We start from the raw sequence: 27,987 nt of genomic DNA, 5'->3' as shown, positions 1-27,987 counted from the left end.
GACTGGACTGAATGGAGTCACCATGAAGCAGGGACCTCCTATTTTATCTGGAGGACTGATTAAGTGGTATGAAGAAAGCAGGATGCACTGTATCATCTTGGGCATTTGAGGCTTTTAATGTTGATGTGGTAGCATTTATTGGTTTTATTGTTTTAATTTTTCTGGTTGACCTGTAAGCTGCCCTAAACCAACTTTGGCAGGGAGGATGGAATATTGTTAAATAAACAAAAAAAGAAAAACATCAGGTTAGGTCAAGGCACTGAACTGCGCCAGTCACAGTTTCAAGTTAATAAAACAGGGATATTCAAAATCTTCCCAGCTCACTCTGCTCAGGGATATGAAGTATTCATTCCCCGCCCCCCTCCACAAGGAAGCTGACCAGGGTTTTGATGTATACCAAGAAATCAGTTGAGGTAGATATGGGCTGAAAGAATGATGCTGAAATGAAGGAACTTAGATTGGGGTGCCTCAGAACCTCAGAATTTTATACCATTTGGCCTCTGGGAAAGGGAATTATAAGTAGAAATATGTTTCTGTGTGAAACTAGCCTGAATATGTGCCATGATAGTCATAAAGTCTTTAAAGAATATTCAAATTGGGGATGGGGGAGGGATTGTGATACATCAGAAGGCTCTGCAAAGGCTGGGCAGCAGTTAGAGTAGTGTACAGCATGATGAGGGAGGAAGATGAGCCACCAAAAGTGACATGCCATTACTGTGGGAAATACTGAGGCCAGCTGACCAGCTAGGAAGTTTAAAAATTGGTTGAGAGGGTAAAAAGGGTGAGGTCTTCTGTGTTTGGAGAACGAGGTTTGGATGAAGAGCTGGCTATAGAGAAGTGTGCAAAAGTGACACAGAGAGTGCAGCTGTGGAGAGCTCACCATAGGTGTCACGAGAAGGCCCACAGGGAAGCTTGGGAGTTGCCTAACTTTATGTGGGAAAGGCCAGCAGACAAACAAATCAGGCAATGAAAGTACTGAGAAAAAAAGACAGGGCTGTTGGGGTAAAGGGAAACTGACTGAGCAGAAGATGAGATAGGACTAGCGGGGAATGAACTGAGAAGAACATTGGGAGAGAGACAAATGGAACACGGGAGGTAGCATGTAGTGGAATATATGTTATAAGATTGCTGTAAAATGATGGTGAGGGAGGGGCTAGCAGAATTCTATATCTGTATTAAGGGGGTCAAGGAGGAACTTAGGATGCTGGTCCTGCAGATTTGGCAGGAACCCTGGTCTGAAGCCACTATTAGGGTCACAAATGTCAATAAGGTGTGTGTGTTATGCACTGTAAAGTTGCTTTCAATTTCAATTCAGCTCCATGAATTCATACCTCTTTACAGTCTGATTCATAACAACCTCTCTCAGATGTTACAAACAGCACATATGAGTGCCTTCATTAAGTCAGAATCCACATCTTGGCTCATACTTCTTTATTCCTCCCTTCAGCTTTTCCTAACATGGTGATCAGGGTTTTTTTTCTGTAGCAGGACCTCCTTCGCATATTAAGACACATGCCCCTGATATAGCCAATCCTCCAAGAACTTGGCCAATCCTACAAGAGTTTACAAGGCTTTTATTACAGGGCATACTGTAAGTTCTTGGAGGATTGTCTACCTCAAGGGCTGTCGCTGAATACGGAAAGGAGTTCCTGCTACAAAAAAAAGCCCCGAAAGTGATCAATATAAAACCTCAGCATCCATCGTTATCATGCTCTGTTCTGCAAGTATCAATAGTGATCTTGCTCTTAATGCTGTGTACTTTCAACTTCGGTGGCAGGAACAGGCATCAGTTCGTATTCTTTTGCCAATAAACAATTAGGGACTGAATAGTTATAGGAAATGCAGAAGGGATAATTATTTCTATACAAAGAATGTACGGACAGCATGATTCTACCACCACCACCCCCAGTGGGTTTTTTTTCTTGCTCAGGCAGCAAGACTACCTGTGCCTAGCTGCCCTACTAAAGAAAAGAGAAAAGTTTTATTGAAATTCAACACAGATGTTTTTTTCCCCAACTGTTCTATTGACAGCTTGTTCAAAGTGTGATTATTGCCCCTGTAATTACCAAAAAGACTACTGCTTGTGAGAGTCTCAAAGGAATTTCAATGGTCATTAGACAAAATTAGCATCTCTGTATTATACTAGAAATACAGCAGTTGGCATTTGCAGCTGGATTAGGGGGAGGTAAGGTTATGATAGCTATAATATGTGAAATTGTATTCAGGCGATATATTCAAGACAGATGGTTTCAAACTGGAATTACTCCAACACTCATGTGAGGAGACTGAAGTCATTATTGTGATCAAGGCTTCTTTTTTTGTAGCAGGAACTCCTTTGCATATTGGGCTACATACTCCTGAAGTAATCAATCCTCCAAGAGCATACAGGGATCTAATTGCAGGGCCTACTGTAAGTTCTTGGAGGATTGGATACATAAGGTGTGTGGCCTGATATACAATGGAATTCCTGCTACAAAAAAAGCCCTGATTGTGATGAACTGATTGCAAAATGTTATCCATTGTGGTGTTCATTTTGGTGCTTTTATACTCATCCATGTGCAAGGTTCATGATCCTAAATGCACAGTCAGTGAACCCCTCTCAAGTCTTCCTAAACTTTTTCAAGGAGGAGATCTCATCATTGGGGGAATTACTTCCTTTATGTTTGCTACATCAGATGATTTGGAATTTAAGGAACTATCCAATTATATGGCATATGATATGGCTTTGTAAGGACATTGCTCTTTGTGCATATCTGTTAATATCTGTGCATAGGTGCATGTGCTAATAATGGACAATCTCTTAAGATTGCATTGAATTCTCGGAATGTAAATCTGTATAACTATTATTTTAATTTGCAGCCCCTCATTGTCTTTTCATGGTTCCCTGGAAATGACAGCTTCCTTTCATTTTATTTATTAGCTTCATTCACCAATGGTCTTAAACTCAAGATAAAACAAGACAAAATGACAAATCCTGTTATTTACTCTGACCCCCATTTGGAAAGTGCTAACTGCACAGTCTTCAGTAATGGAACAAGTTGTTTTGTAACCTTCTGCTTATCAGAAGAGATGCTCAAGGAATCTTAACAGATAGGGTATAGTGGTTGAATCTAGTTTATTCCCAACTACACACTCCTAGATTATTCATGGAATTGAATAGAAATCCTTGTTATTTCTTGTTAGTACTTCAAGGCTAGTGGTTGTGAAACCACACATTTTAAACATTTCTCCGCAGTTTCTGTGGACATTGGAGCATAATGAAGTCAAAGCACTTACTCCCTAGAGGGATATTAAAATAAATTTAATCACCCAAAATACACAGAAATATCCCTGGAATTAGAGAGGAGTGGAAATTCATATTAGCTGAAATCTGACCATGCCTCAAATAAGTCCAATGTCCTGATAGCATAACTGATATTTCATGTCAGATATGAATAATCAAGCCTGAGGTACAATGATAATACAAAAATGTTGCTTATTTACTCTGGGTTTTTTTGTTACAGTGTACGGACTAGTTATTATCAACATGCCTTGGCTTTTGCATTTACTGTGAAAGAACTCAATGAAAACCTCCAGCTCTTGCCCAATGTCACCTTGGGCTTCCACATACGTGACACTTACCTTAATGAACGAGAGACTTATCATGCTACAATACAACTTCTTTCTACAAAGAACAGATTTATTCCCAACTACAAGTGTGACCTCCAGAACAATCTGATAGCAGTTGTTGGAGGAGCTGAAGCGAAAACTTCCCTCTACATAGGAAATGTGTTATCTATCTACAACATTCCACAGGTAGGCCAGGTATTCAGAATTTGAATGGACTCCAACGTATGGTCAATGTTATAGAACTTTCTTATCTCATTTTTCATGGCCAAGAAAAACAGATCTTCTAAATTATTCATACTTTCATGATATAAGCCTTTTAAAAATATTTATCAATATGAGAATATAGTGATGCCAAAATTTAAAACATATTTCATTGTCTCTGTCCATGCCTTATACTTTTAGTTATACTTGAGTATTTGCTGCCTTTCTATAAAAAGTTTGGCCAAGGCATTTCATAACACTGTAGAAATATAGTAACAGAATATTACCTAAAACAAAAAGCAAAGGGAAGGGAGTTCCAGAATCCATGACAGACAGTGATAGCCAACCAGATTAGAGTGCACGGAAGGAGTATGACCTTAACTTGCATCCAATTAGTTTGGGACTTTAGATGATTAAAAATAGACTGTAAATAAACTGGGAAATCCTATAGTTGATACAAGGCAGCTGAATCTGTCTTTTTGTTTGATGAAGGGAGGTTTTCCATTTGACAGAGTATGCCCTGAAAATCTTCTTAATCTTGAAGGTGCTACTGGATACACCTTAGCTCTTCTTCACTACAGTGATCCCCAGCTAAAATTCTGAACAAATGCAGTCCCATGTATAGCATCTAGCTTATCATACTAGCCAAGGTCAATCCGGTTGAGCTTTTGAGAACTGATGAAATTGGGCTAGCCTGGGCTGTCCAGGTCAGCGCCTGTAGTGTGTTGCAGTCATCCAGTATGGATGTTGCCAAGCCTATCTGACTCTGGTGTATCTTCCCCAGGAATGGGCACATGTGGCAGCATGCTGGTAAAGAGCAGTCCTTTGTAGATGCTTCCCCATGCAGCAGCGATTACTATGCAATGTAATTGTTTTAGCATCAATAGCAATGTCTGATTCACAAATGGATGATGACAAATCCAAGTACGGTGATATATTCCATGTCTGAAAGGGCTATTTGGCACATTACATTTTGTGACTGAAAGCTCTTCCATACAAATGGTGTTTTGAACATAGAATTAATTCAAAAAGTGAATAGCAGTATAGGGTGAAACATCCAAAAATCTTTTTAAAAAAGAATCATTGGTGCTAAACACACACCTCCCATTCCAAAAAGATCATTTGAATTCATCGAGATGTGCAGGTGTTACTATTTTTCCCTTGAAATTTGAAAGCTGTTAGTATTTTAAAGGTACCACATTGGACTCCTGTTTTAGTTTGCAGCTACTGACTAATACCCTTTATTACGGCAGATGCTTTCATGAGAATTGATCTAATGTCATCAGATTTATGCATCTAGTTCTTCTTCAGGCCTTTCACATTCCCAGCAAATGAAACCATTTTCATTTCTTCTCCATAAATGACCAAAAAAGAGAAGCATAGGTTATTTTCTTAACTGGAAAGTATGCACATTTTTTAAGAGCATGGATTCACTCACACCAATTAGTATACTGAAACCTTTCCACTCTCACTTTTTTCATTTTCTTCCCAATGTTGACTTCTTTTAGCTCACCTACAGTTCTACGTCATTAATGAATGAAACCTTGTCAGGACTTTCCACTTATCGGATGGTGCCAAATGAAGCCCAGCAGTACAAGGGGATCCTGCAGTTAATTCTGCATTTCAGGTGGACATGGATTGGGTTTATTACTGAGGATGATGAACGTGGGGAAAGATTTCAGCATGCCATGGTTCCTCTGTTTTATCAGAATGGCATCTGTGTGGCCTTCGTATCAGAACTCCGTCAGAACTCTATGATAAGTTCTTTTATCAGCATGATGGAATATGCATTGAAACATTATGACATTGTAATGCAGAGTAAGGCTGATACGGTTGTTCTTTTTGGAGACACTGTTACTGTTTCATTTATTAGATGGGTCATAAGACTTTCAGAGGATAGGTTCACAACAGCAAAGACTAAAGGTAAAGTTTACATTACGACTATTCAGATGGATTTTACATCTTATTATTATCAAAGAGATTGGGGCAGCATGATCCTTCATGGTGCAATATCCTTCACGGTTCACACAAATGAACCTCCAGGATTCCATCAGTTTCTTCAGAGCAGAAAGCATCTTAGGACCAAAGGAGATGACTTCATCAGAGACTTCTGGAAACAGGCATTCCTCTGTGAATTCTCTGAGTCACAGGTAAAGAAGGACTTTGATAAAAATTGCACTGGGGAGGAGAAACTGGAGAGCCTTCCAGGTGATGCTTTTGAAATGAGTATGACCGGTACTAGCTACACTATCTATAATGCTGTCTATGCTGTAGCACATGCTTTACATGACCTGTATTCATCTCCTTATGGATACAGAAGAATGCTGAAGAGGAAGAAATACAGCCTGTTCCATCAACTGTTATGGCAGGTAACTATCTTAGTTCAAGTCTAGTCCAGTGTTTAGGTTATTGCTTTTTAATTGTCAGCACCATCTATTGCAGAGTACAACCTGTACTAAATGCAAGTTTTAATCACAATCTATCACAGACTGCAGCCTGTGCAAAATGTAATCTTGGAATGCAAATATCTCTTGTTATAATTTAAACCTTTATCTTGTTCTTCTTGAGAACACTTAATGCAGATGGTTCTTGAATCATGTTGGAGAAGGGCTGTGGCAAAGGGGGAAATGTGACATCTAAGGGACTGATAGTTAATGGCAGCCTGTAGGACACTAGGCAAAAGTTGGAAATCTGTAGAATTATTAACATTTCAGTCTTAATACTGAGTTAGGGCAGATAGCTATGACTGGAAGATTAGCAAACTACGGTAATTTAAAATAGAGCCAAAACTTCAGATTTTTGGCAACATGGCATGACTTTATTTTATACATAATACAATATAATATTCTAAGCATGATTAAACCCTTATTCAATTTATGGGGAAAACTTAAGCAAATTTCTCTCTATATTTTAATTTTACCTGTTTTAAGAATAGATTAAGAAAGAAATCTTTTTTTTTCTGTATACATGCTGAATGCTGAGCTCTCTATCGATACTTCAATTTGTTAATTCTTTCCTTTGTTGTTATATGTTCATTGTAGGGGGTTTTTCCTTGGGGGAGGGGTGAATTTTTGGTGTTGGTGTTTGTATCCTTTTTATGCTTTGGTGCTGATGTCTGTTTCTTTTTTGAATAATAAAATTTATATATATATATATATATATATATATATATATATATATATATATATATAGAGAGAGAGAGAGAGAGAGAGAGAGAGAGAGAGAGAGAGAGAGAGAGAGAGAGAGAGAGATGTATGTATGTATGTATAATTTTAGAATTGTAAGCTAGAAAGGACTTACGTACCATTTAGTCCAACTCACAGCATAATGCATGATAGCCTAAAACAACCCTGACGAATGGTTATCCAGTGTCCTTCGGTTGTTGTAGGATACTTAGCAGAGTGCATTAGAGTGCAGCGGAAATAAAGCAGCCACAGCACATATTTGTTTAGCTTCCAATTAGAAGTGTACTGAAAGAATTAAGAAAGGATTAGATGGAAAGAAAATCAATAACTGTCTACCTCACAGGGGTAGATCCAACATAAATGAGACCTTGTCAAGGCAGGCCATGTGTGTCATAAAATGTAATGCCCGGTAACGGAGATATAAACTTTATAGAGCACAAACGCAACAAAAGATTTTTTAAAAAAACATTAAAATAAAAAGTCCTTAAAGCATTAGCACACTTACAATATTAACAATCTTTGCTAACTGGCACTTCTTACTCTGAATTATTGCATCAAAATCTGAAGTCTGTGCTGTAACAATTCTGAGTATGCTGTTCTGGTGTGTATTTGTAAGTTGCAAACCACATACATACATACTTTATTACTATAGTCATTGACCACTTCAGTCCAAACAAACAGGACAAATCATATTAGGAAATCCTTTAAATTTTAAAATTTAACAACCGAGTCGCAAACTTCTGATTTATTGACATCATTAAAATCACTGGGCATTGCAAGGTTTTGTACATAACTTACTTTGTGTGGTCATCAGGATAATGCAAACACACCATGACGCAGACTGAGGGCAATGTGTTTATCTACAAAACTATACTCTTCCCCAGAAAAACAACTGCAACTTCTATGAGGCAGTGCAAGAACAGAGAGACAGTAATGTGTACTGGTCAGTATCAGCCTACTATCTGGGAAACCTAGGTTCAGAATCCCCAGTCTGCAAAGGTTATGTGTTGGACATACACCGGCAACCTAATTCTTGTTGTTATTCCTCATCTAAATAGTTTGCCATTTTGTTGTTGTTCAGTCGCACAGTCAAGTCCAACTCTTTGGGACTCCAAGGACAAAGTCACATGGCCCTCCTGTCTTCCACCATCCTCCAAAGTCTGCTCAAATTTGTGTTTGTTGCATCAGTATCGCTGTCCAGCCATCTCATCTTTTGCCATTACTCCTTGTCTAAATAGTTCACATTGCTTTCCTACTGAGAAAGATTGGGTCATGAGGACATGAATATGTGAAAAGGGGGAGGAAACATAGTTGCATCTAGGGCAGCCCTGGCAAATTGGGGTTAATAAATAAACACAAAACACACTACGCATGCAGAGTAGCAAGGCAAAAAGCTTTTACATTGAATAAAGCTAAGTGGGCAGCCATGTTGCTCTGAAGCAGTAGAACAAATCAGGAGTCAAGTGGCACCTTTAAGACCAACCAATTTTTATTCAGAACGTAAGCTTTCGTGTGCTCTCTTAAGCACACTTCATCAGACGAGGGGATCAGGTATTGTGAGCTGAAATAAAAACAGTTTGTTGATTAAGAGGGCAATAAAACTGTTGGTCCTAAAGTTGATTTTTGTATTTTCCCCTGCTATTGAGGCAGCCAAGAAAAGCAACCTCTCCTCACTTTTTCCCACTTCCCCCTCCTTCTTCCCCAGAAGAGGAGGACCCTCAGCCAATGGAGAAGCTTAGCTCTATAGTTCTATTGTGCAATTGAGAGATCCTGGGACAGCTCTAGCTTTGGTTCAGAGAGCTCATCCACACCAAAGTCTTTCATCAGACAGAAGATCTACTCAAGTTTACTTCATGCATTTGAAGAAGATATGTATTCAGCCTCACTAGCTGAGTTGAAAAATTGTGCTTGCTTTTGGCTAATCCAACAAATGAGGCTGTTTCCATAGAAACACATGTAGCCATTGGCTGAGTTGTAGTCAATTTTGTCTTCAGTCCAGTCCATGTATCCAGCCAGTATTGTGAATGTCACAAGCTGAGATCCTTAGTTTCAGGTCTGCTGTTTTTATGAGGCTTGTAGCCAACCTCATCAGCATTCCAATCATAGTAATTTGATGAATCAGCTTTTCTGCACAAGATTCCAATAGCTGCAGAATGTCAGGTCTAGACACTGTACTCAGAACGAGAGGCTTGCCTATTACCTCTCATTGTTCAGGCTCTTAGCAAGTTCTTGTGCATCCTCTTTGCTTTGACAGCACTATGTCAAATAATCCAAGCATGCCAGTCTATGTTGACATCGTCCTTCTTTCAGTTTTGTAAATAGGCAGGTCTCTGCCTTTCCATATCGTAAGTTTTGACTTTATAGCACCACAGTTAATTTTCCATTCCATGTTCTGACAGTTTCTTCAGGTCCATAAATGCTTCTTTTAAAATTGGCATTTGAGATTCTTTTTTCCATTTTCTTGAAAACTACATGGTCATTCCATGTAGATCTTTTCAGATAAACCTCCATTGAGGAATGCTGTTTTAATGTCCAGGTGTTCAACATGCATTCTTTTTGATGCTGATATAATCTGTGGTGTGCTTGACAACATGCAAAAGTTTCAGACATTTATTTCCAGCTAGAGGGTCCACTCTTAGGTTGCATATTTGCACAAAAGGAAAACTTATGTGGTGGTACCCCTTAATTGCTTCTTTGTGACTGTCTCACAGTAGTCTCTGTATTCTCTAGCCTATCATCGCCTGCCTCCCCTTTTGATTGTGGTGTCTCTTGTTGCCCTTCCTATTGGTTGGCAGTCCTGGAAGGTAGCCATCTGGCCATATCAATAAAAGAAATTTCTTCAGCATCTTGCCTGGTTTCCACTGTGGATTCTACTCTACTCAACATCTGATTGCTTCTAAACTAACTAAGATTAATATACAGTACCTTCAGTTTAACCTTTTCACGACTGAAGTGATAACACTTGCAAAACCCCAACCTCTCCAATCCTCCATTCTATCCTATCCGAATGGGAACAGCTATCTGCCCTCCATAACTCTTGGATTTGCAAGTTTAAGAAATGATCCAATGTCTTAGTTTTTCACTGTAGAGTTTCTCCCCTTGGTTCGCTATCACATGGTCTTGGCTGCCATTGAGACAGAGTTCTAGTGTGAAATAGCTTCTAGTAAAGAAGAAAGGTAGCTAAGAGAGTTAAGAGTAGCTAAGAGTGGTAAGATAGCTTCTATTTTGCATTGTCCACTCCTTGGAGTCATCTATCTTTTCCTGTCCCATGAGGAAGATCTGCTATTTCTGTTACTAGCAAATGAGTTGTGCACTTTGTAGCTTCTGAGCTCGTGCAGACCCAATTGTTGTCAACTTTGATGTAAATGCTGAGATGTAAGGCATTTCTCTAAAATTATTATTCAGTATTATTCTTTCATGGTATCTCATCTAATTGCCAAGTGCCCCTCTAAACCAAACATCTTTGCTCTTAAGTGGGAAAAAACCCAATGTTGAGGGAAGAATTCCTGCCAATTTCCTCCCATTCTGGTGGCAACAAAAAGCTACAGCTGGGAAAGGCCTTGCCTCTTCAAAGCATGAAATACAAAAAAGAACAGAAGAAAATCTGGATGTGTCCAATAAGGATAATAAAATTATATATCCAAAAATAAAATGGAAAATCATAAAACTGTCAAACACAGACATAAGGAATTTAATAGTCTCCTTTTAAAAAACTGTATTCAACTAACAGCTGATCATCATTTGTGTTTCTCTTTTTAATCTAGCTTCATCACTATCTAAAAAGCATCTCATTTAATAACAGTGCTGGGGAGACAATTTCATTTGATGCCAGTGGAGAAGTCACAACAGGGTATGATATTATCAATTGGCTTGCTTTCCCAAATGGATCTTTTTTCAAAGTGAAAATTGGAGAGATTAATCCAGAAGCTCCTCCAGACCAAATGCTTACCATTAATGAAGAGAGGATCACATGGAACAGCTGGTTTAACAAGGTAATCTGGGAAAGCTATCAATTAAAACCTGAGTGAGGTAGAGAAAAAAACTAGCTTCAGTCAACCCAAAAGTCTGTCTGTCTGTCTTTCTCTTTCTTTCTTTCTTTCTTTCTTTCTTTCTTTCTTTCTTTCTTTCTTTCTTTCTTTCTTTCTTTCTTTCTTTCTTTCTTTCTTTCTTTCTTTCTTTCTTTCTTTCTTTCTTTCTTTCTTTCTTTCTTTCTTTCTTTCTTCCTTCCTTCCTTCCTTCCTTCCTTCCTTCCTTTCTCTCTCTCTCTCTCTCTCTCTCTCTCTTTCTTTCTTTCTTTCTTTCTTGATAGAAAATTTTCTTTATTATTATATTCTATAAACCCCATATAACAAACAATACCAACCAATAGACGTACCCACCACCACCACATTTAAAGGGACATAAAGATAAATAGCTAACAATTATTTCTTATTCTATCTATTCAAATATTAAGTTTTCCACCCAGTCATACACCGGTTTCCATGTATCCTTGCATTCCTTCATATCTCTCAACCTCGTGGTTAGAAAATCCATTTCTACGATCTCCAATAATTTGACTATAAATTCATTTCGCTTTTGGATGTTATAAGTCTTCCAATATCTGGCATATAGTATTCTGGCTATAGTTAACACATGGAGTAATATTTTTTTCTCTGATTTCGACACATCGCTTTTACAAACATTTAGTAAAAACAATTTGGGTAGGTGGGGAATTTGCTTTTTTAATATCTTTTGTATCCATATGGATACTTGAGTCCAGTATTTTTTGGCCCTATTACAGAGCCACCACATGTGGAACAAAGAACCTTTTGTTTTGTTACACTTCCAGCATTTGTTAGAAGCCAGAGGGTAAGCTCTAGAGAGTTTATCTGTACTATAATACCAGCGATAAATCAACTTGTATGAGTTTTCTTTAAATAAAGCCGATTTCATCAATTTCAAATTTTCTTTCCAAATTTTCTCCCACTCAATAATTTCAATACTATAACCGAAATCTTCCATCCAACATACCCAGGCTTCTTTTACCACTTCATCCTGCATTTTGTATTCTAGTAACCAGTTATAAATTCTGTAAACCAATTTCAGGTCTGATTCGAAAATAATTGCGTCAAATTCATTTAGCTTATTTGAGAAGCCTTTTTCCTTGTCCGACTTATACCTGGATCTTATTTGTACCTTTAACCACCAATCTAGCTTTGAGTATTCCTCAGTTTTTAGTTCACCTTTCGAATCTACTAAACAATCATATGTATAATTACCCTCCCAAGAATAAAGATTCGGGTGTACCGCCGCTTCCACCGGTGATAGCCACTTGGGTATGTATCTATATATCAGCGTTTTTATCTCCCACCAGCTTTTAAAAAGTGGTCTCCTTATCTCAAGTCTGAGAAATTTACTATCCTTAACTGGAGGGCTATACCAAGCGTAAGAATGCCACCCTCTTGATAAATCCGCGCCTTCCAAAGTCAACACTTTTTTATTTCTTAATAGTATCCACTCTCTCACCCAAGTCAAGGCGCATGCCTTGTGATACATCTGCCAGTTTGGAAGCGCAAATCCACCTCTTAGTTTAGCATCTTGCAGTACTTTTAATTTGATTCTTGGTTGTTTATTCTGCCAGATGAATTTTGTCACTAATTTATTTAATTGTTGGAAGAAGGTCTGGGGGTCTGAGATTGGGATCATTTGAAACAAAAATAAAACCCTAGGTAGGATGTTCATTTTTACCGAGGCAATTCTTCCTAATAGTGAAATTTGCATATCACACCACCTTGTTAAGTCATCTTTTATCTCTTTTAAAAAATTTCCATAATTAACTCTTAATAAAGTTATTAGATCTGCGGTTAAGAAAATACCAAGATATCTGACCTTCTTTTCATAGGAGAATCCTGATTTCATTACCAATTCGTCAATCTGGTCTTTCGTCATATTTTTGGTGATAAATTTAGTTTTCTGATAATTAACTTTGAAACCCGCCACTTCTCTGTATTGTTTTAATCTTCTTTTAAAATTAACAATCGAATTATTGGGGTCTTCTAATGTAAGCAATACATCATCTGCGAAGGCTTGTGTTTTATAAGTTTCTTTTTTCACTTTAACTCCCTTAATCTCCTGATCTTCCCTTATCACGTTTAAAAAAAGGTTCTAATGATAAAACAAAGAGTAAGGGAGAAAGTGGGCAGCCTTGCCTCGTACCTTGCTCAATTCTTATCTGACTCGATATCGATCCATTAATATTAATCTTGGCTTTTTGATTAGTATATATGGTCTCTATCGCTCTCACAAATCCTTCTCCACATCCAATTGCTTTTAAAGTCTTGAAGATAAATTTCCAATTCACATTATCAAATGCTTTTTCAGCATCCAAAGTAAACGCAGCAAATTGTTTTTCTGGGTGTTCTTTATAGTATTCTAATACATTAAAAATCATTCTTAAATTTTGTCTCATTGTTCTTCCAGGAATAAAACCTGTTTGGTCTTCTTCTATAATATCTGGTATAATTTTTTTCAATCTATTGGACAGAATGTTAGCATAAATTTTATAGTCTATATTTAATAAGGAAATTGGTCTATAATTTCTTATTTCTGATTAATCTGATCCTTCCTTATGGATTAACGATATTAATGCTTCTTCCCATGACACAGGGATCCTGGATTTTTCTGATATTTCATCCAATCCTCTTTTATATGGTTCCATCAATCATTCGTCGAAGCAATTATAAAATTCGATAGGCAGTCCATCAAGGCCCGGAGCTTTATTCTTTTTCTGCTTCTTCATTGCCTCAACTATCTCGAACATGGAAACTGGTTCTTCTAGTGATTTCTTCTGCTCTTCTGACATCTGTTTCATTTTACTTTGTTCTAAATATTCTCTTTGCAGATGTTCTGATAGTTCTTTTCCTTTATAGAGCCTTTGAAAGAAATTCTTAACTATTCCTTCCATTTTTTCCTTCTGTGTCACTACCATCTGATTTTCATCTTTCAGGGATCCAATTATTTTCTTCTCTCTTTGTTTTCTCAATTTGTATGCTAACCATCTACTCGTCTTGTTTGCATTTTCGAAGTAATTTTGTTTAGACCACTTTAATTTCTTTTCCAATTATTCTGATAATAGCAAGTTAATTTGATGTATCTTCCGAATCTTCATTTTAATTTCTTCTGAGTTTCTTTCCTTCTGGATTTTTTCTTGTTTATCTAATTTCTCCAATAATTCATTATACTTATACAATGTTTATTTTTCCTTCTGGCAGAATAACCAATAGCAACTCCTCTAAAAAATGCTTTAAAAGCATCCCATATTACTTGTACTAACGAATCTTCTTTCTGATTGAGGTCAAAAAAATCTTTATCTTCTCTTTCGCCTCTTTTAAAAACTCTTGCTCTTTCAAAATTTGAGTATTCAATGTCCAATGTAGCCTAGTTGCCGCTTTATGTAGAATAATCTGTAATGGACTATGATCTGAGTAAGTTCTTGGTAAAATATCAGCTTGTTTCAATAATGTGGCAAAGGGCATTGACAACCAACACATGTCTAGCCTGGACCAGGAGTTATGTACATGTGAAAAATAGGTAAAATCCGTCGTTGTAGGGTTTTTTGTTCTCCATGCGTCCACCAGACTTAACTCTTCTATCATCCTAAAAAAGGATTTCGGTAAGACACCTATTGTTTTTTTTAACCTTCTTTTTCACCGATTTCCTGTCTTCATGTGCATCATAAACTGCATTGAAGTCCCCCAAAATACAGTAGTTCGTCATTTCGAATTCCAACAATTTCTTATGCAACATGTCAAAAAAATTTTCTTGAGCGTTGTTAGGAGCATATACTTTTCCTATTACTGTCTTTCTACCATCAATCTCTATTTCTACCAAAAGAAGCCTGCCGCAGCCCTCACTATAGAATAATTTTGATTTAATATGCTCCTTAATGTAGATAGCGACTCCTCTCTTTTTCTTCAAGTCTGAGGAAAAATATAGTTGCCCCAAATTTTTATTTTGCAAATATTTCGAATCGTTGTTCTTAATATGAGTTTCTTAAATGCAGATGATGTCCGATTGTGTTTTCTTGAGTTGGAGAAAGGTTCTTCTTCTTTTTTTTGGTTCATTAAGTCCGTTAATGTTTATCGAGGTAATTTTTAAACCTGATCTACTCATTTTCCTTTACTCTATAACTATCTGGTATTCTTTTTTTCCCCTTGGAAACTTGAGATCTAGTCCTTACACTATCTTCCTTTTCTCTTGTAGCTTCCTCTTCTCCTATTCTAATCAAATCTTCTTCTTCATTGTTGTCTTCCGGTCCAGATTCCTGACTCTCTTGTTGTACATGCCTACTCCAAAAGTCTTGCACTTTGTCAAGTGATGTTAGGTTATAACTTTTTCTTTGATAAGTAAAAAAGATCTCCTCCGGGACTAGCCATTTGAATAAAATAGATTGCTCCATTAGCCAAGCCTTTAGCTTCTTGTATCCAGTTCTCCTGCGCCTAACACTCCAAGGGACCTCCTTCAGCACTTTTATTTTATGTCCTTTCCATATTAATTCCTCCTCTCTCGTAATCTTCAGAATTCTCTGGCTCATTGCTACTCTCATAAATTTAATATGTACTTCCCGAGGCAAATTGAATTTTTTCGTATAAGTAGATGTCACTCTTTTGACCCAATCTATTTCAGCTACCATTTCTTTCGCTGTTTGTTCCTCATCTAAAGTTAATATTTCTATAACTTTTTAATAAATATCTTCCCCTTTTTCTTCCGGTTTATTTTGCAATCTAAAAATGTATAGTTCTATGTCCCATTCTATCCTAGTTAATCTATCTTCTAGTTGCGAGGTTTGCATTTTGGATTCTCTCATATTGGAAGCAGCCACTTTCCCTTGTTCTTCCACTACTTTCACTTTTGCAGCTAATTTATGTATTTGTTGAGTATTGACCAATAGCTGTTGTTGAAAATTTTCCACTTTGTCATTTGTTTTTCTTATTTCTTCTTTCAACTCCATCTTTAATTCCTCCAGTGCTTCTTGGTTTTGTTTAAAGCCAGCAACCATAATATTTTGTAGCTTGTCTATTGCATCTTGGTTTATAGTTGCAGTAACAGATTTCCCTAAACCTGGGGATGTGCCCTGGGCTATCTTTTTAGCTTTATCATCCATCTTCTAAGGAGGTTAGGGGAGCTTACTTCTAGCCCTAAACTCTAAATTAAAACTCAATTTTGTTTCCTCTGTAATTTGGACTTCTCACCACAATGCTTACAAAATATTTCTATTATTGCAATTCAGGTTACACCTCTAAATACCTCCAAAATCCCCCTACTGGAATTTTTCAGCAATCAACAATCAAAAGCAGATCAATAGGAAGTAGATACTTATATCACTAACAGTCAGCTTTACATCTCTAACCATTAGTTGGAACAGCAGTGCATTAACAACTGTCACAGATAGTAATTTGCCCCTTTAAGACTCACTGTTCTTACTTCACAAGGCCCCACCTTCTTCTTCCCACCAAGCTCACACACATATTATACAATTAGAGCCACCTCCATTTTCTCTTGAGAAATAGCCCATATAGATTTAAATGTCTTAAGTCATATATTCAATAGACCAAACCTTTTCACACAAACAAAGTTTCTTCCTAAAGTGATGTTTCCAAGCCCTTCTTCAAGGAGGAGACAGCTGCAGCAATACAGAAAGAGAAAAAAGGAAAACCTGCCACTAAAAACTATCTCCTCCTCCTCTGTAACTTCACTCCATTCGCTCTTCTAACACCGCGGTCTTGCACTTTCCTCTCCTCCACCCCTTTACTTCACTCTCCTTCTTCTTTCTCCTGTCTCACTTCCCCCTCTTTATAAACAGTTCAGTTCAGTTCTTATTCTTTCAAACTCAGTCAGTAAATAGCTCTCCCCCTCCTTCCAATTCTTCTTCTTCAACCGCCTCCAAACCTCCAAACACTTCCTTTGCGTTCCTTCATCCACTTTCCAATCTCTTCTTTCTTAATGTCTCTCCATCTCACGCTGTCTTCCACCTTCTCAGCCATCTCTTTAGCGCCAACAAGCAAACCTTCCATTTTAATCTCTCGTCACTCCAACGCGCCCAGTAAATTCCACACCGCCATGCATCTCGACTCTTTCCTCCCCTTCCTCTCCGCCAATCCTTCCGCTCTCTCCGACCATCTCACCGCTGTTTTTTCCGTTCACCCCGACCGTCTCACCAACACTTCTCTGCACCAATGTCTCTGCCGATCAGCAGTAAGTTTCCTTTTAATTCTTATCAGGATATGGTTATTCTATGATTGATAGTAGTTGCTTGTATCTTTCCTTCCTTCCTTCCTTCCTTCCTTCCTTCCTTCCTTCCTTCCTTCCTTCCTTCCTTCCTTCCTTCCTTCCTTCCTTCCTTCCTTCCTTCCTTCCTTCCTTCCTTCCTTCCTTTCTTTCTTTCTTTCTTTCTTTCTTTCTTTCTTTCTTTCTTTCTTTCTTTCTTTCTTTCTTTCACCATGAGTGTCATATTAAGGAAACAAGTTGTGTGTTGAACAGAAGAATGATTGAAATGTCTCTCAGGTTTAATACTTTCCCACGTGTACTTTCTTAAAACTGAACAAGAGTCCAAAATGTCAACTCTTTAAATAGGGTTAGTCAACTTCAAGATTAGGCCTAGCGTTCTCCTGAGATTACAACTAATCTCCAATTTACAGGGATTGGTTCTCCTGGAGAAAATGGCAGCTTCTGAGGGCAGATCTATAGCACCATGCGCCCAAAGATCTAAAACATTATGCACCCCAAGTTCTCTCTCTCACTTTGTCCTCCCTAAGCACCACCCCTTCAGTTCTCTAGGACAAGAGCTGGCAATCCTGCTCACCCAAGCTGGGACCATGTCAAAGATTGGGAATGAAATCCTTCATCATTTCCATAAAATATAACAGCCCAGCTGAAGTAATTGAACATAAGGAATTTCAATCAATCTCAAAAGCCTTTATTGGCATATATCAGATTATAAACCAACAAATAAACAGCTACAGAAATAACAAAAGCAGACATATGCAGCTATACATTGAACAGTCGATCCTTGATTACCAGACTCAAGAATGAAGCAACATTTTCAGTTATTTCAGATGACAAACAATTCAGAAGACAGCAAACCTTTACAGCATCTGAGCAGCCTTTCATATTGAACAAAATTGGACTGAGAAACCTAAGGCTTATAGTATCGTATAGGGGACAATAAAGAAGAATATGGGACAATGAGTCAACTTGTTTTAAATTATATATACAAAATCTTAATGAAAGCGGGATTTTTTTATATCTACCATCGGTAACTGCTGATGGGAATGCATTGCATCTGGCAAGGCTAAATTCTCTACGCAGGAGCTTGGGAGTTTTACTGGAGCCTTCATTATCAATGGAGGCCCAGATAGCAGCCACTGCCAATCGGCGTTTTTTCATCTGAAGCGGGTAAGGCAGTTGGCCCCCTTCCTAGAGCGTCGGGACATAGCAACAGTGATCCATGCAACAGTCACCTCAAGGTTGGATTACTGTAATGCCCTCTACACGGGGCTGCCTCTTTGCCGAACCCGGAAACTGCAACTGGTGCAGAACGCGGCGGCTAGGCTGTTATTAGGGCTCCCAAAATGGGAGCACATACAGGGGGGCTACACGGACTGCACTGGCTGCCAGTTGTATACCGGGTTCGCTAGAAAGTGCTGGTTATTAATTTAAAGCCCTATATGGTCGAGGACCTGCCTTCCTGAAGGACCGTCTCTCCCCGTATAAACCCCAGAGAGCACTGAGGTCAGTGGGGAAGAACCAACTGACTATCCCCGGGCTGAAGGAGGCAAAATTAAAGAATACTCATACACGGGCCTTCTCCATTGCAGCTCCACACCTATGGAACCAGCTCCCGTAAGAAGTTCGGGCCCTGCAGAGCCTTGAGCAGTTCCACAGGGCCTGCAAGACCTTCCTCTTTAGAATGTCCTTTACCTGACTGAATGACTGATGGACTCGTCTTAAGTGATTCTACCATCATACTTACTTGCATCTAACAAAAAAGCACCAGAAATGTTAATTTTAAATTGGAATGTTTGAAGTTGAATGTTGATTTTAAAATTTATTGCATAACTCATAGTACAGACTGATTATGTTGTTAGCCGCCCTGAGCCTGCTTCGGCGGGGAGGGAGGGATATAAATAAAATGTTGTTACTGTTGTTGTTGTTGTTATTATTATTGTTACAATTTTGGAACATGGAGAGTTGATAAATAAGAAGGCAAATGAGCAATGGCTGGGGAAATTCCAACATTCAGAGGGGAACATAAGGAATTTGGTGATGAATGAAGCAAACACACACACACACTCCAGAGGGGTATTGACCATTAATAATTTGGAGGAACAAAGAAAATGTTATTTTACATCTGCTATTTACAGTAAGTTTTTTTTCTGCCTCGCTTATGCATTAGACACAGCCCCTTTCTGTCTGCAGTGAAAGTTGCCATCCAGGTTCTAGGAAGCAAATGAAGGAGGGGGAGCCATTTTGCTGCTATGATTGTAAACCATGTCCAAAAGGGAAGATTTCTAATCAGAGGGGTAAGGCATTTGTAGTCCAATCCTGAGCAAAGTTACACCTTTCGAAACATAGGAGGGATCTCATTAACGTGGTGTTTTGAGTCTTGTAAGTAGGATTTGGAAGAATCTGGTCCAAATCCCGCTCTCCTATGACAGCTTGTTGGGTGACCATGGACTAGTCACACATTTCAAACCCACAGTGCTTTACGTGGGAATAAAATGGAACAGAGGAAATTATTTATTTATTTATTTATTTATTTATTTATTTATTTATTTATTTTATTCGATTTATATCCCGTCCTCCCCCTCCAAGGTGGCTCAGGGCGGCTTACATCATAAAAAGCTAACAAAGATCAGTTTAAAATACATTAATAATTATACAATAAATACATAAAAATAAATAAAACTCACATCAATATGTACTATGCTACCTTTTCTTGTTAATGTTAGTTGCTTTTGGTGACCATTGGAGAGAAAGCCAGGTTATAATTGAAATATATAAATTATTAGTTACTATAAAATAAATGTAGAATGATTTTATTTTCTATGCCTTGAGCTATTGTGATATCACTAAGGGGTACAAATGCTAATTGGGAGTATACACTGATGGTGTTTTTGACTGCTCGTGATAACACAAAAAGAAATCGGTGTTTTGTAGTGCCACTTATACTTTCCAAAATATGGCTTGAACTGAACATCAATGCCGCCCCCCCCCCTCCCCAATGTCCATGGTAACTTGGAAGAGGCCAAAGAGAGGAAAGGAAGTCTTTTACCATGGATAATGGCAAAAGCACTCATGCAAGGATCTTAGAAGATGGGGAAATTTTGCAATTTTGTTGTTGCTTAGTACAAGTAAGCATAGACAATATTTGCACTATTGACTGAACTATGTATACCCCACTAATCACCCCAATAAGCCAATCAACATCATTCTCCCCTCAATTTCATGCTCACAACCAACCTGTGTCTCGGTTAGACTAGGAGAAAGACCTTAAGGTCAGCTAGCAAGCTTCCCTGACAGAATGGTTCTTGCAAACCTTACTCCAGTGCTCTGTGTACTAAGTGACACTGCATCTCTGGAGGAAGTCACAAGGTGGTGGTAGATGCCAATGAAACACCATGAACAGAACTTTCTCCCCTTAGAAATGGAATCCTAGGAGGATATTGCCATCATCAGAAGTCTTGATAGCTTTCCATAAGCAAGGCCCCTACCCCCATACTGTAGCTTTGGTGTGGTAGGACACTGTTAGACAATTACAACTCTGCTTTACCTCATGTCCTTTGACCAGTTGTTCTTTCATAGTTTAAAATCTCTCTGTTGGTCCTGTTACCTTATATTTGACAAGCGGAAGCACTAGGATGGCATCTACCACCAACAGCACTCCAGGCAAGACACCACCCCCGTTGCCTCCAGCGAGACAAGCGCTGCAGCCCAGCGCCCATGCCTCAGAGCATACGCACTGTATTGCCACCATGGCTCCACCTCCCAAATCTGTACTGAAAGAACAGATGGGAGGCACAGCGATGGTAGTTGGCCAGTTCTCAGGCACGGGCCACCATTCTAGTATGTATCCCTTGCCCTTCTTCAGGCCCACTCCCCTAGGCAGACACCTCTGGGTGCGTTATACACATTCCGGGCCTCTATTTGAAAGTCTGAGAAACTGGCCCATTTTAAAGAAGGAAAATCCCACAACTAAATACATTTTTTGCAACAATTTTTGAAGTAATTCCATAGGAGAGTTAAACAAATAAATATTCCTCTTGCACATCTCCAGTTTGTTCAACCCAGCCCTCACAGGTTGCACCTATAGAAGAAGTTGTGGAATGAAATTCAGATGCTGTGAGACCCACCAAAGGATCCTCTTAAAGTCTGAGATATGGGAACAGATATGGGATTTGGAGAACACTGAAGCTGTCCCTCCTTCTCTCAATCCTCTCTCTCTGTTTTACAGACATGGATGACTGTACCCAATGTGGACAAGATCATTATCCAAATGTGGGACAAAACCAATGCATTCCCAAATACATTACGTTTTTGTCTTATGAAGAGCCACTGGGGATCACTTTGGTGACTATTGTCTTTTCCTTTTCTTTCATCACTCTTTTCGTGCTAGGAATCTTTATCAAGCACCACAGCACCCCCATTGTCAAAGCCAACAACAGGAACCTTACCTATACTCTCCTGATCTGCTTCCTCCTTTGCTTCCTTTGTGCTCTGCTCTTTATTGGTCAACCACAACTGGTGTCCTGTCTCCTCCAACAAGTCATTTTTGTCATGGTCTTCTCAGTTGCCATTTCTTGCGTGTTGGCAAAAACTCTCACGGTGGTTCTGGCTTTCCTAAGCATCCAACCAGGAAGCAGCCTGAGGAAGTGGGTGGGAAAAGGAGTGGGCAATTCAATTGTGATTTCCTGTTCCTTTTTCCAAGCAGTCCTTTGTTTTGTGTGGCTGGCCACTTCTCCACCATTTCCAGATGCTGACGTGCAGACAGAGACTGAGGCAGTTGTACTGGAATGCAATGTGGGGTCTGTTACCATGTTTTACTGTGTTCTGGGATACATGGGCTTCCTGGCCATTGTGAGCTTTGTGGTGGCTTTCTTGGCCAGGAAGCTACCTGACAGTTTTAACGAAGCAAAATTCATCACTTTCAGTCTATTGGTCTTTTGCAGCGTTTGGATCTCTTTTGTTTCCACCTACCTGAGCACCAAGGGAAAATTTATGGTTGCCGTGGAGATCTTCTCCATCTTAGCCTCCAGTGCTGCCCTTCTGGGTTGCATCTTTGCCCCCAAATGTTACATTATTTTGCTGCGGCCTGAGTTGAATAACAGGGATCATCTGATAAGAACAAAAGGACAATAATGTAAATCGCTAGAGTTACAACTGTAACTCTACATCATTTTGATGTAGTGGTTAAGAGTGCAGATTCTTTTCTAGGAGAACCAGGTTTGATTCCCCACTCCTCTACATGCAGCTGCTGGGTGACCTTGGGCAAGCCACAGTTCTCATGGAGCTATTCTCTCAAGGCCACTTCTTGAAGACCTCCCACAGCCCCAACTACCTCACAGAGGCTGATTTCCACTTACCTTTTACTGGCGCGACCACCCTCCTCACGCCGGCGGATCTGCAGTGATTTCGCACCAGAAGCGCCAGCGCAGCCAAAAGAGCCGGCAACTTCCGTCGCGGAGCCAGGTCAAACGTTTTCCTGCTTCTTGGCGGTTTCCGTTTGAGCTGGCTCCGCGACGGAAGTTGCTGGCTCTTTTGGCTGTGCCGGCTCTTTTGGCTGCGCCAGCGCTTCTGGTGCGAAATCCCTGCAGATCCGCCGGCGTGAGGAGGGTGGTCGCGCCAGTAAAAGGTAAGGGCGAAAAGGCCCAGAGTGTCTGTTGTGGGGAGAAGAAGGTGAGGAAATTGTAAAACACTCTCACAGTGAGGGTGGGTTATAAATTTGATCCCTTCTTCTTTCAAAGGTTTTATCTGTGGTCAGTCCATCTGTCCATCTTTAGCACACATAAGTCACCAAATTATGCATCTTGTAGTCTCAAACTGGTGGTCACATTGAGGATAGCGTTGGAAATTTTAGTCTCTGACATGAAGAAAATAAGAACATTCTGGTCCATGAAGTGCCTAGAAACCTTCACTCTAGTTCTTTTTCCTTTGGAAGCTATGACTAGCTAGGCACACATAGATCATTCAGAAAAGACTAGGACATGAAATTTGGCCAATAGATTCAGAATGGCTAAAGGAGATGCAATAGCAATCGCAAAGGTCATTGAAACATCTTGGCTCATGTAATTTCCCTAAACACTACTCTTGTCTCCTTTCTGCTTCGGTAACCATGGTGTAAAGCGAGAAACCTCAAATCTGATCATCAGTTTTAGAATAATGACTAGAGCTTCACTTGGGGTAAATTAGTGCCCAAAAGAAATGGAAAAGTAACATCCCAGCCTATGTAATAGTCAGATTCCCACAATACTCCTCTCCATTGGAAGGGTTTGTGTGGGAGATAAGAAAAAAAAACTAGAGTTTTAAAAATGGCTATAAATTTCAGGATGATGGTCAGAAATGCAGGAAATTGGAACATCCTGAGACAAATTATATGCAGCTCCTCCCCCCCCCCCCCCGAATGAAAGCTGAGGTTGTCTGTGGCATGCATCACCCATCAGAAACAAAAGCTTGGGATTACACTAGTAGCAATCAGCTTCAGGATGCTGGTGGGACTTGCAGTGCAAACAAAGAGGAGTAGGCCATCCTGAAACAAAAAATATCTCTGCAGAATCTCTCTGCTATTTCCAAAGAGGGCAGGAAAATGCAGACAGCACAAACAAAGGGCAGGGGATTATTTCCTCTGCAAAGAAACAATGGGACTTGAACAACCTCATTGTTCTATGAGGACTTTTGCAGCATAGTGTTTTGAATGTTAGGCTAGGATTAAGATCTCAGTCTCACCCCACCACCACCACCATTGTCACAAAAGCATCCTGGCTGACATTGGATCAATCACAACCTCTCAACCATACCAACGTTAGAGGGTTATTTGGATAGCTCCTCCCATTCATTGATGTCTCAAGCTGCTTTCCAGTTTAAGGCTGGTATACATGAGCAGGTTAAGAGAGAGAGAGAGACCGGGGGTGGGGGGGGGGGGATGGACTTATAAAATTGCTTCTTGAATCCAAAAAGGATCCCAGAAAATTCCTGCTCGAACCAAAAGAGACCTGGCTCTTCATCCCAATTGCAGCAAAGGGCACATTGCACACAACTGTGTGTTTCATGTTGAAATGAAAAGAATTGAGGGGGGAGCCTGCAACACAGTTGTGAGTGTATTCAGGTAGTGGGCAACCTGGCACACTTTTCACTGACCTGGGATGGTCTTTTTATGGGGACAAGTCCCATAGCTGGACAGAGGATCAAACTTTCCCAGGGACCTGATTGGTCCAAGATGTGACGTTTGAATCTCACAGGCTGGTTTAAAGTTAACTGCTGTCAAACTTGGGTGGGAAAAAAACAGTGAAAATACCTTGAATAAGCTATTGAGAGCCAAATCTACATGTGCACAAAGAAGCCCAGATGAGGCAACATGATTGATGTACTTTACATAAGTTGAAGGGAGTCAAATCTGCACTGATACAAAAGTTTGTGTAGGGCATGATTGCTTCTGAAACACAATGGGCAGACATCTAGTTATCTATTACACTGCTTTATACAGATAAATACCTCATATTAGATAGCAGTAGGTGTTGTATGTTTTTGTGGTTTTGTGTGTGTGTGTAACACTCTGGTACTGAGTGCCAGCACTTTCTTCCAACACTCTTCTGAATCCTGCAGGGGGTGTTTGGAATTTGGAGCAACCTTGTATACCCAGCGTGCAGGGGTGGGGGGCATGAGCACTGGCATCTTTTTCTTTAAAACAACCAAAAAGTTTTGGATATTAAATGATTTCAATAGAAAATACATTTCCAAAAAAAAAAAAAAAAGTTTTGTTTCCTTTCCAAATGAGTATGAAATTTCCAGAATACCTCACAGATGGGATTCTCACTGATTCCAATTGTGCAGAATCAATTAATCCCATTATATAAACAACAAGTGGGAACCGAAAAGGATTTGTAGGGAGCCTCTAATTTCTCCCATCACCCATATTCCTCTTTCCCTTTTGTAAAAAAAAAACCCAGTAGCCTCTCCTGTTTTCCTGTTTCGTTCTCTCCTGCCCACCCAATCACCAGATTACCTTTTCTGCATCCCTGCCTTCAGCTTTCCCTTCCCTCCCTCCAGCAGACTCTACTTAGGAGAACTAAGGCTCAGTCGTGTGGAGTCAGCTGCTGGGTCATGTCCACTTGCCTAGTAGGGAAAGGAACCCTCAAGATTTCACTTGCTGTGTGGAGAGATCTGAGTTTGTGCTCACGAGTGATTGCAGCTGTTGAAAACAGTATGTTCATCTTCCAAACACGTTCACCATGAGATTCACCACACCTTTCCATGAAACCTATACTTAAAAGTTCAGATAAGAACACACAATGTTTAAAATGGATTATGAAAATGATGAAGGATTTCAAATTTGACACACCGGAACAATGAAACGGCTGAAACTGACCCAGTGTCATTTTTAAAACGGTATTTTAGCTCAGTTTTCACTTTGGGAGTTACCTGGCTAGTGTCCCATCCTCTTCGCCACTGTAATGTACTGAGTGACAAGACGTGTTGAAGGCAACATACTTTATTGGCGAGTATGTCACAAGAGGACGAAATGCGGGCCGGATCCCGATTATATATAAGCCCCGGAACAACCCTCCGTCTGGCCAGGTCCAATCCTGGCCAGTTAAGCTTCCCACCACAGATCTTGATTGGCGGAGCGTGTTAGCAAGCTACATCCAGGAACCAGTGGGTTTCCACTGGTCGCCTCTGTAGCTTTCGCTATGTTGTACAAGCAGACTTGGATGCAAGACATAGCAACTTCCATTGCAGCAGTCCTAAAATATGCTGTTGTTGTTGTTGTCTGCTGGCTCCAAGTGTACTCAAAGCTCCTTTTTTGCTTTGTTTGTTTGCTTGCTTGCTTTTACAAGTGATCTACAAATGACTTAGAATAGTTCAGTTGTTGTTTTCTTTCATAGTTCAGTAAGGTGATGCACATCGGGGGGGAAAAAAATCCAACATCAAGTATACGCCAATGGAGTCTGAAGTTGCTGAGACGGAGAGCAGAAAAGATTTTTGGGTTTTAGTGGATAGCTCAATGCAACCAGCAAACCAGTGTGCTGTAGCAGTGAAAAGGGCAAACTCTATATTAGGGATTATTAAGAAAGAAAATAAAATGGCAGATACTGTAGTGGCTCTGTATAAAGCTAGATCATTTGGAATACTTGTATACATTTCTGGTCACTGTATCTCAAAAAGGACATTGCAGAGCTGGAAAAAGTACAGAGGAGGGCAACCAAGATGATTAGGGGGTTGGAGCACCTTCCCTATCAGGAAAGGTTGAAGAGGCTGGGAATTTTCAGATTAGAAAAGAGACAACTAAGGAGGTGGACATGATGGAAGTTTATAAAATTATAGTAGAGAGAGTTGACAGAGATTATTTTTTCTCCGCCCAAAATATTAGAACTTGAGGGTTTATCTCTATCTATCTATCTATCATCTATCTATCTATCTATCTATCTATCTATCTATCTATCTATCTATCTATCTATCTATCTATCTATCTATCTATCTATCTATCTATCTATCTAATCTCTGTCTGCCATCTATCTGTCATCTATCATCTTTCTTTCTTTCTTTCTTTCTTTCTTTCTTTCTTTCTTTCTTTCTTTCTTTCTTTCTTTCTTTCTTTCTTTCTTTCTTTCTTTCTTTCTTTCTTTCTTTCTTTCTTTCTTCTGTCACCTATATCATCTGCCTATCATCTTTCATCATCTGTCTGTCTATCATACTTCAATGCCAACCTTATCCAAGGCATCCAGACTGATACACAAGGTTCTCCATAATTCACATTCATCTATAACACAATTCCTAAGTCATAGGGAGGCTTCCACTGTCCTTGTTTTCTGCAAGCTATGCAAAATGGAATAATTCAAGAGGGCCTTCTTGCACCGGCAAATGGGAATGTAGTAAATGAATTGGTTCAGAAAGTTGCATTGTATTCCTATCATTGCACTTATGCTCAAGACAGGTAGTTTCTACACCAATTACTTATACTTTGTCTCAGATTTGTTTCAGCTCTGTTTTGGCTTGTTTGCAGATTTCTGTTGTCCAAACCTTACAGCACTGTTCATCAAGTGTCTCATCCTGTACTTGATTTACACTATGTAATTTTTTGTAGGACATTAATTCATAGGGTTACCATAGGTTGGAAATGACTTGATGGAATTTAACACATGCATACAGACACACACACAATTTGTTCCTAATTTTAATACAAAAACTTAGCTAAGTCAAATTATTATATATTAAGTTTACACTGACTAAAAAGTCATACATTCAGTTCACATTTATAGTTTATAGCCCCAGGATATCACAACATACTTAATGTATTGTATTGGTAAAATCTTGTAATGGCATACTAAATAAGTTATAAATGTTTTGTTTTGTAATTAGCTTTCCTGTCATGTGGCAGTTCGTAGAATTAAGAGTGATCATCGCTATTTACTTTGTTTGAGTTTGTTCTTGAAGACCCAGGATTCAATGGGTACAGAATTTAGTGATTCACTCATTCATGAAGTTCGTAGGATTAAGATCTGATCACTGCTATTTACTTTGTTTGAGTTTGTTCTTGAAGACTGAGAATTCAATGGGTACAGAATTTAGTGATTCACTCATTCATGAAGGAAGTATATTGAAGATAGTAATAAGACTCTGTGTATTCCATTGGTTTTCCATATCCTTGTGAAAGAAATAAAAGGAAACACTTTTCTTTAACATAAAAAGCTCTAAACTACTGAACAGAAAATGCGAGACAAATCTGTATATTGAAAGAAAT

The 27,987-nt window shown here is 39.2% G+C and overlaps 1 protein-coding gene across 1 annotated transcript; it reads left to right on the top strand.

The window, feature by feature from the left end:
- The first annotated feature begins 22 nt into the window (after positions 1-22).
- On the top strand, positions 23-27,980 carry LOC132583149 (vomeronasal type-2 receptor 26-like). Its single transcript, XM_060254823.1, has 7 exons — positions 23-66; positions 3,504-3,795; positions 5,319-6,179; positions 10,760-10,987; positions 19,429-19,555; positions 21,487-22,362; positions 27,952-27,980. Exons 1-7 carry the CDS (start codon positions 23-25, stop codon positions 27,978-27,980), a joined length of 2,457 nt encoding a protein of 818 aa, XP_060110806.1.
- The last annotated feature ends 7 nt before the right edge of the window (positions 27,981-27,987 follow it).

The sequence above is a fragment of the Heteronotia binoei genome, chromosome 15, assembly GCF_032191835.1.
Source record: "Heteronotia binoei isolate CCM8104 ecotype False Entrance Well chromosome 15, APGP_CSIRO_Hbin_v1, whole genome shotgun sequence".
In the NCBI taxonomy this organism is placed as follows: domain Eukaryota; kingdom Metazoa; phylum Chordata; class Lepidosauria; order Squamata; family Gekkonidae; genus Heteronotia; species Heteronotia binoei.
The sequence above is the reverse complement of the archived record's forward strand: the minus strand, read 5'-3'. Positions and strand labels throughout refer to the sequence as shown.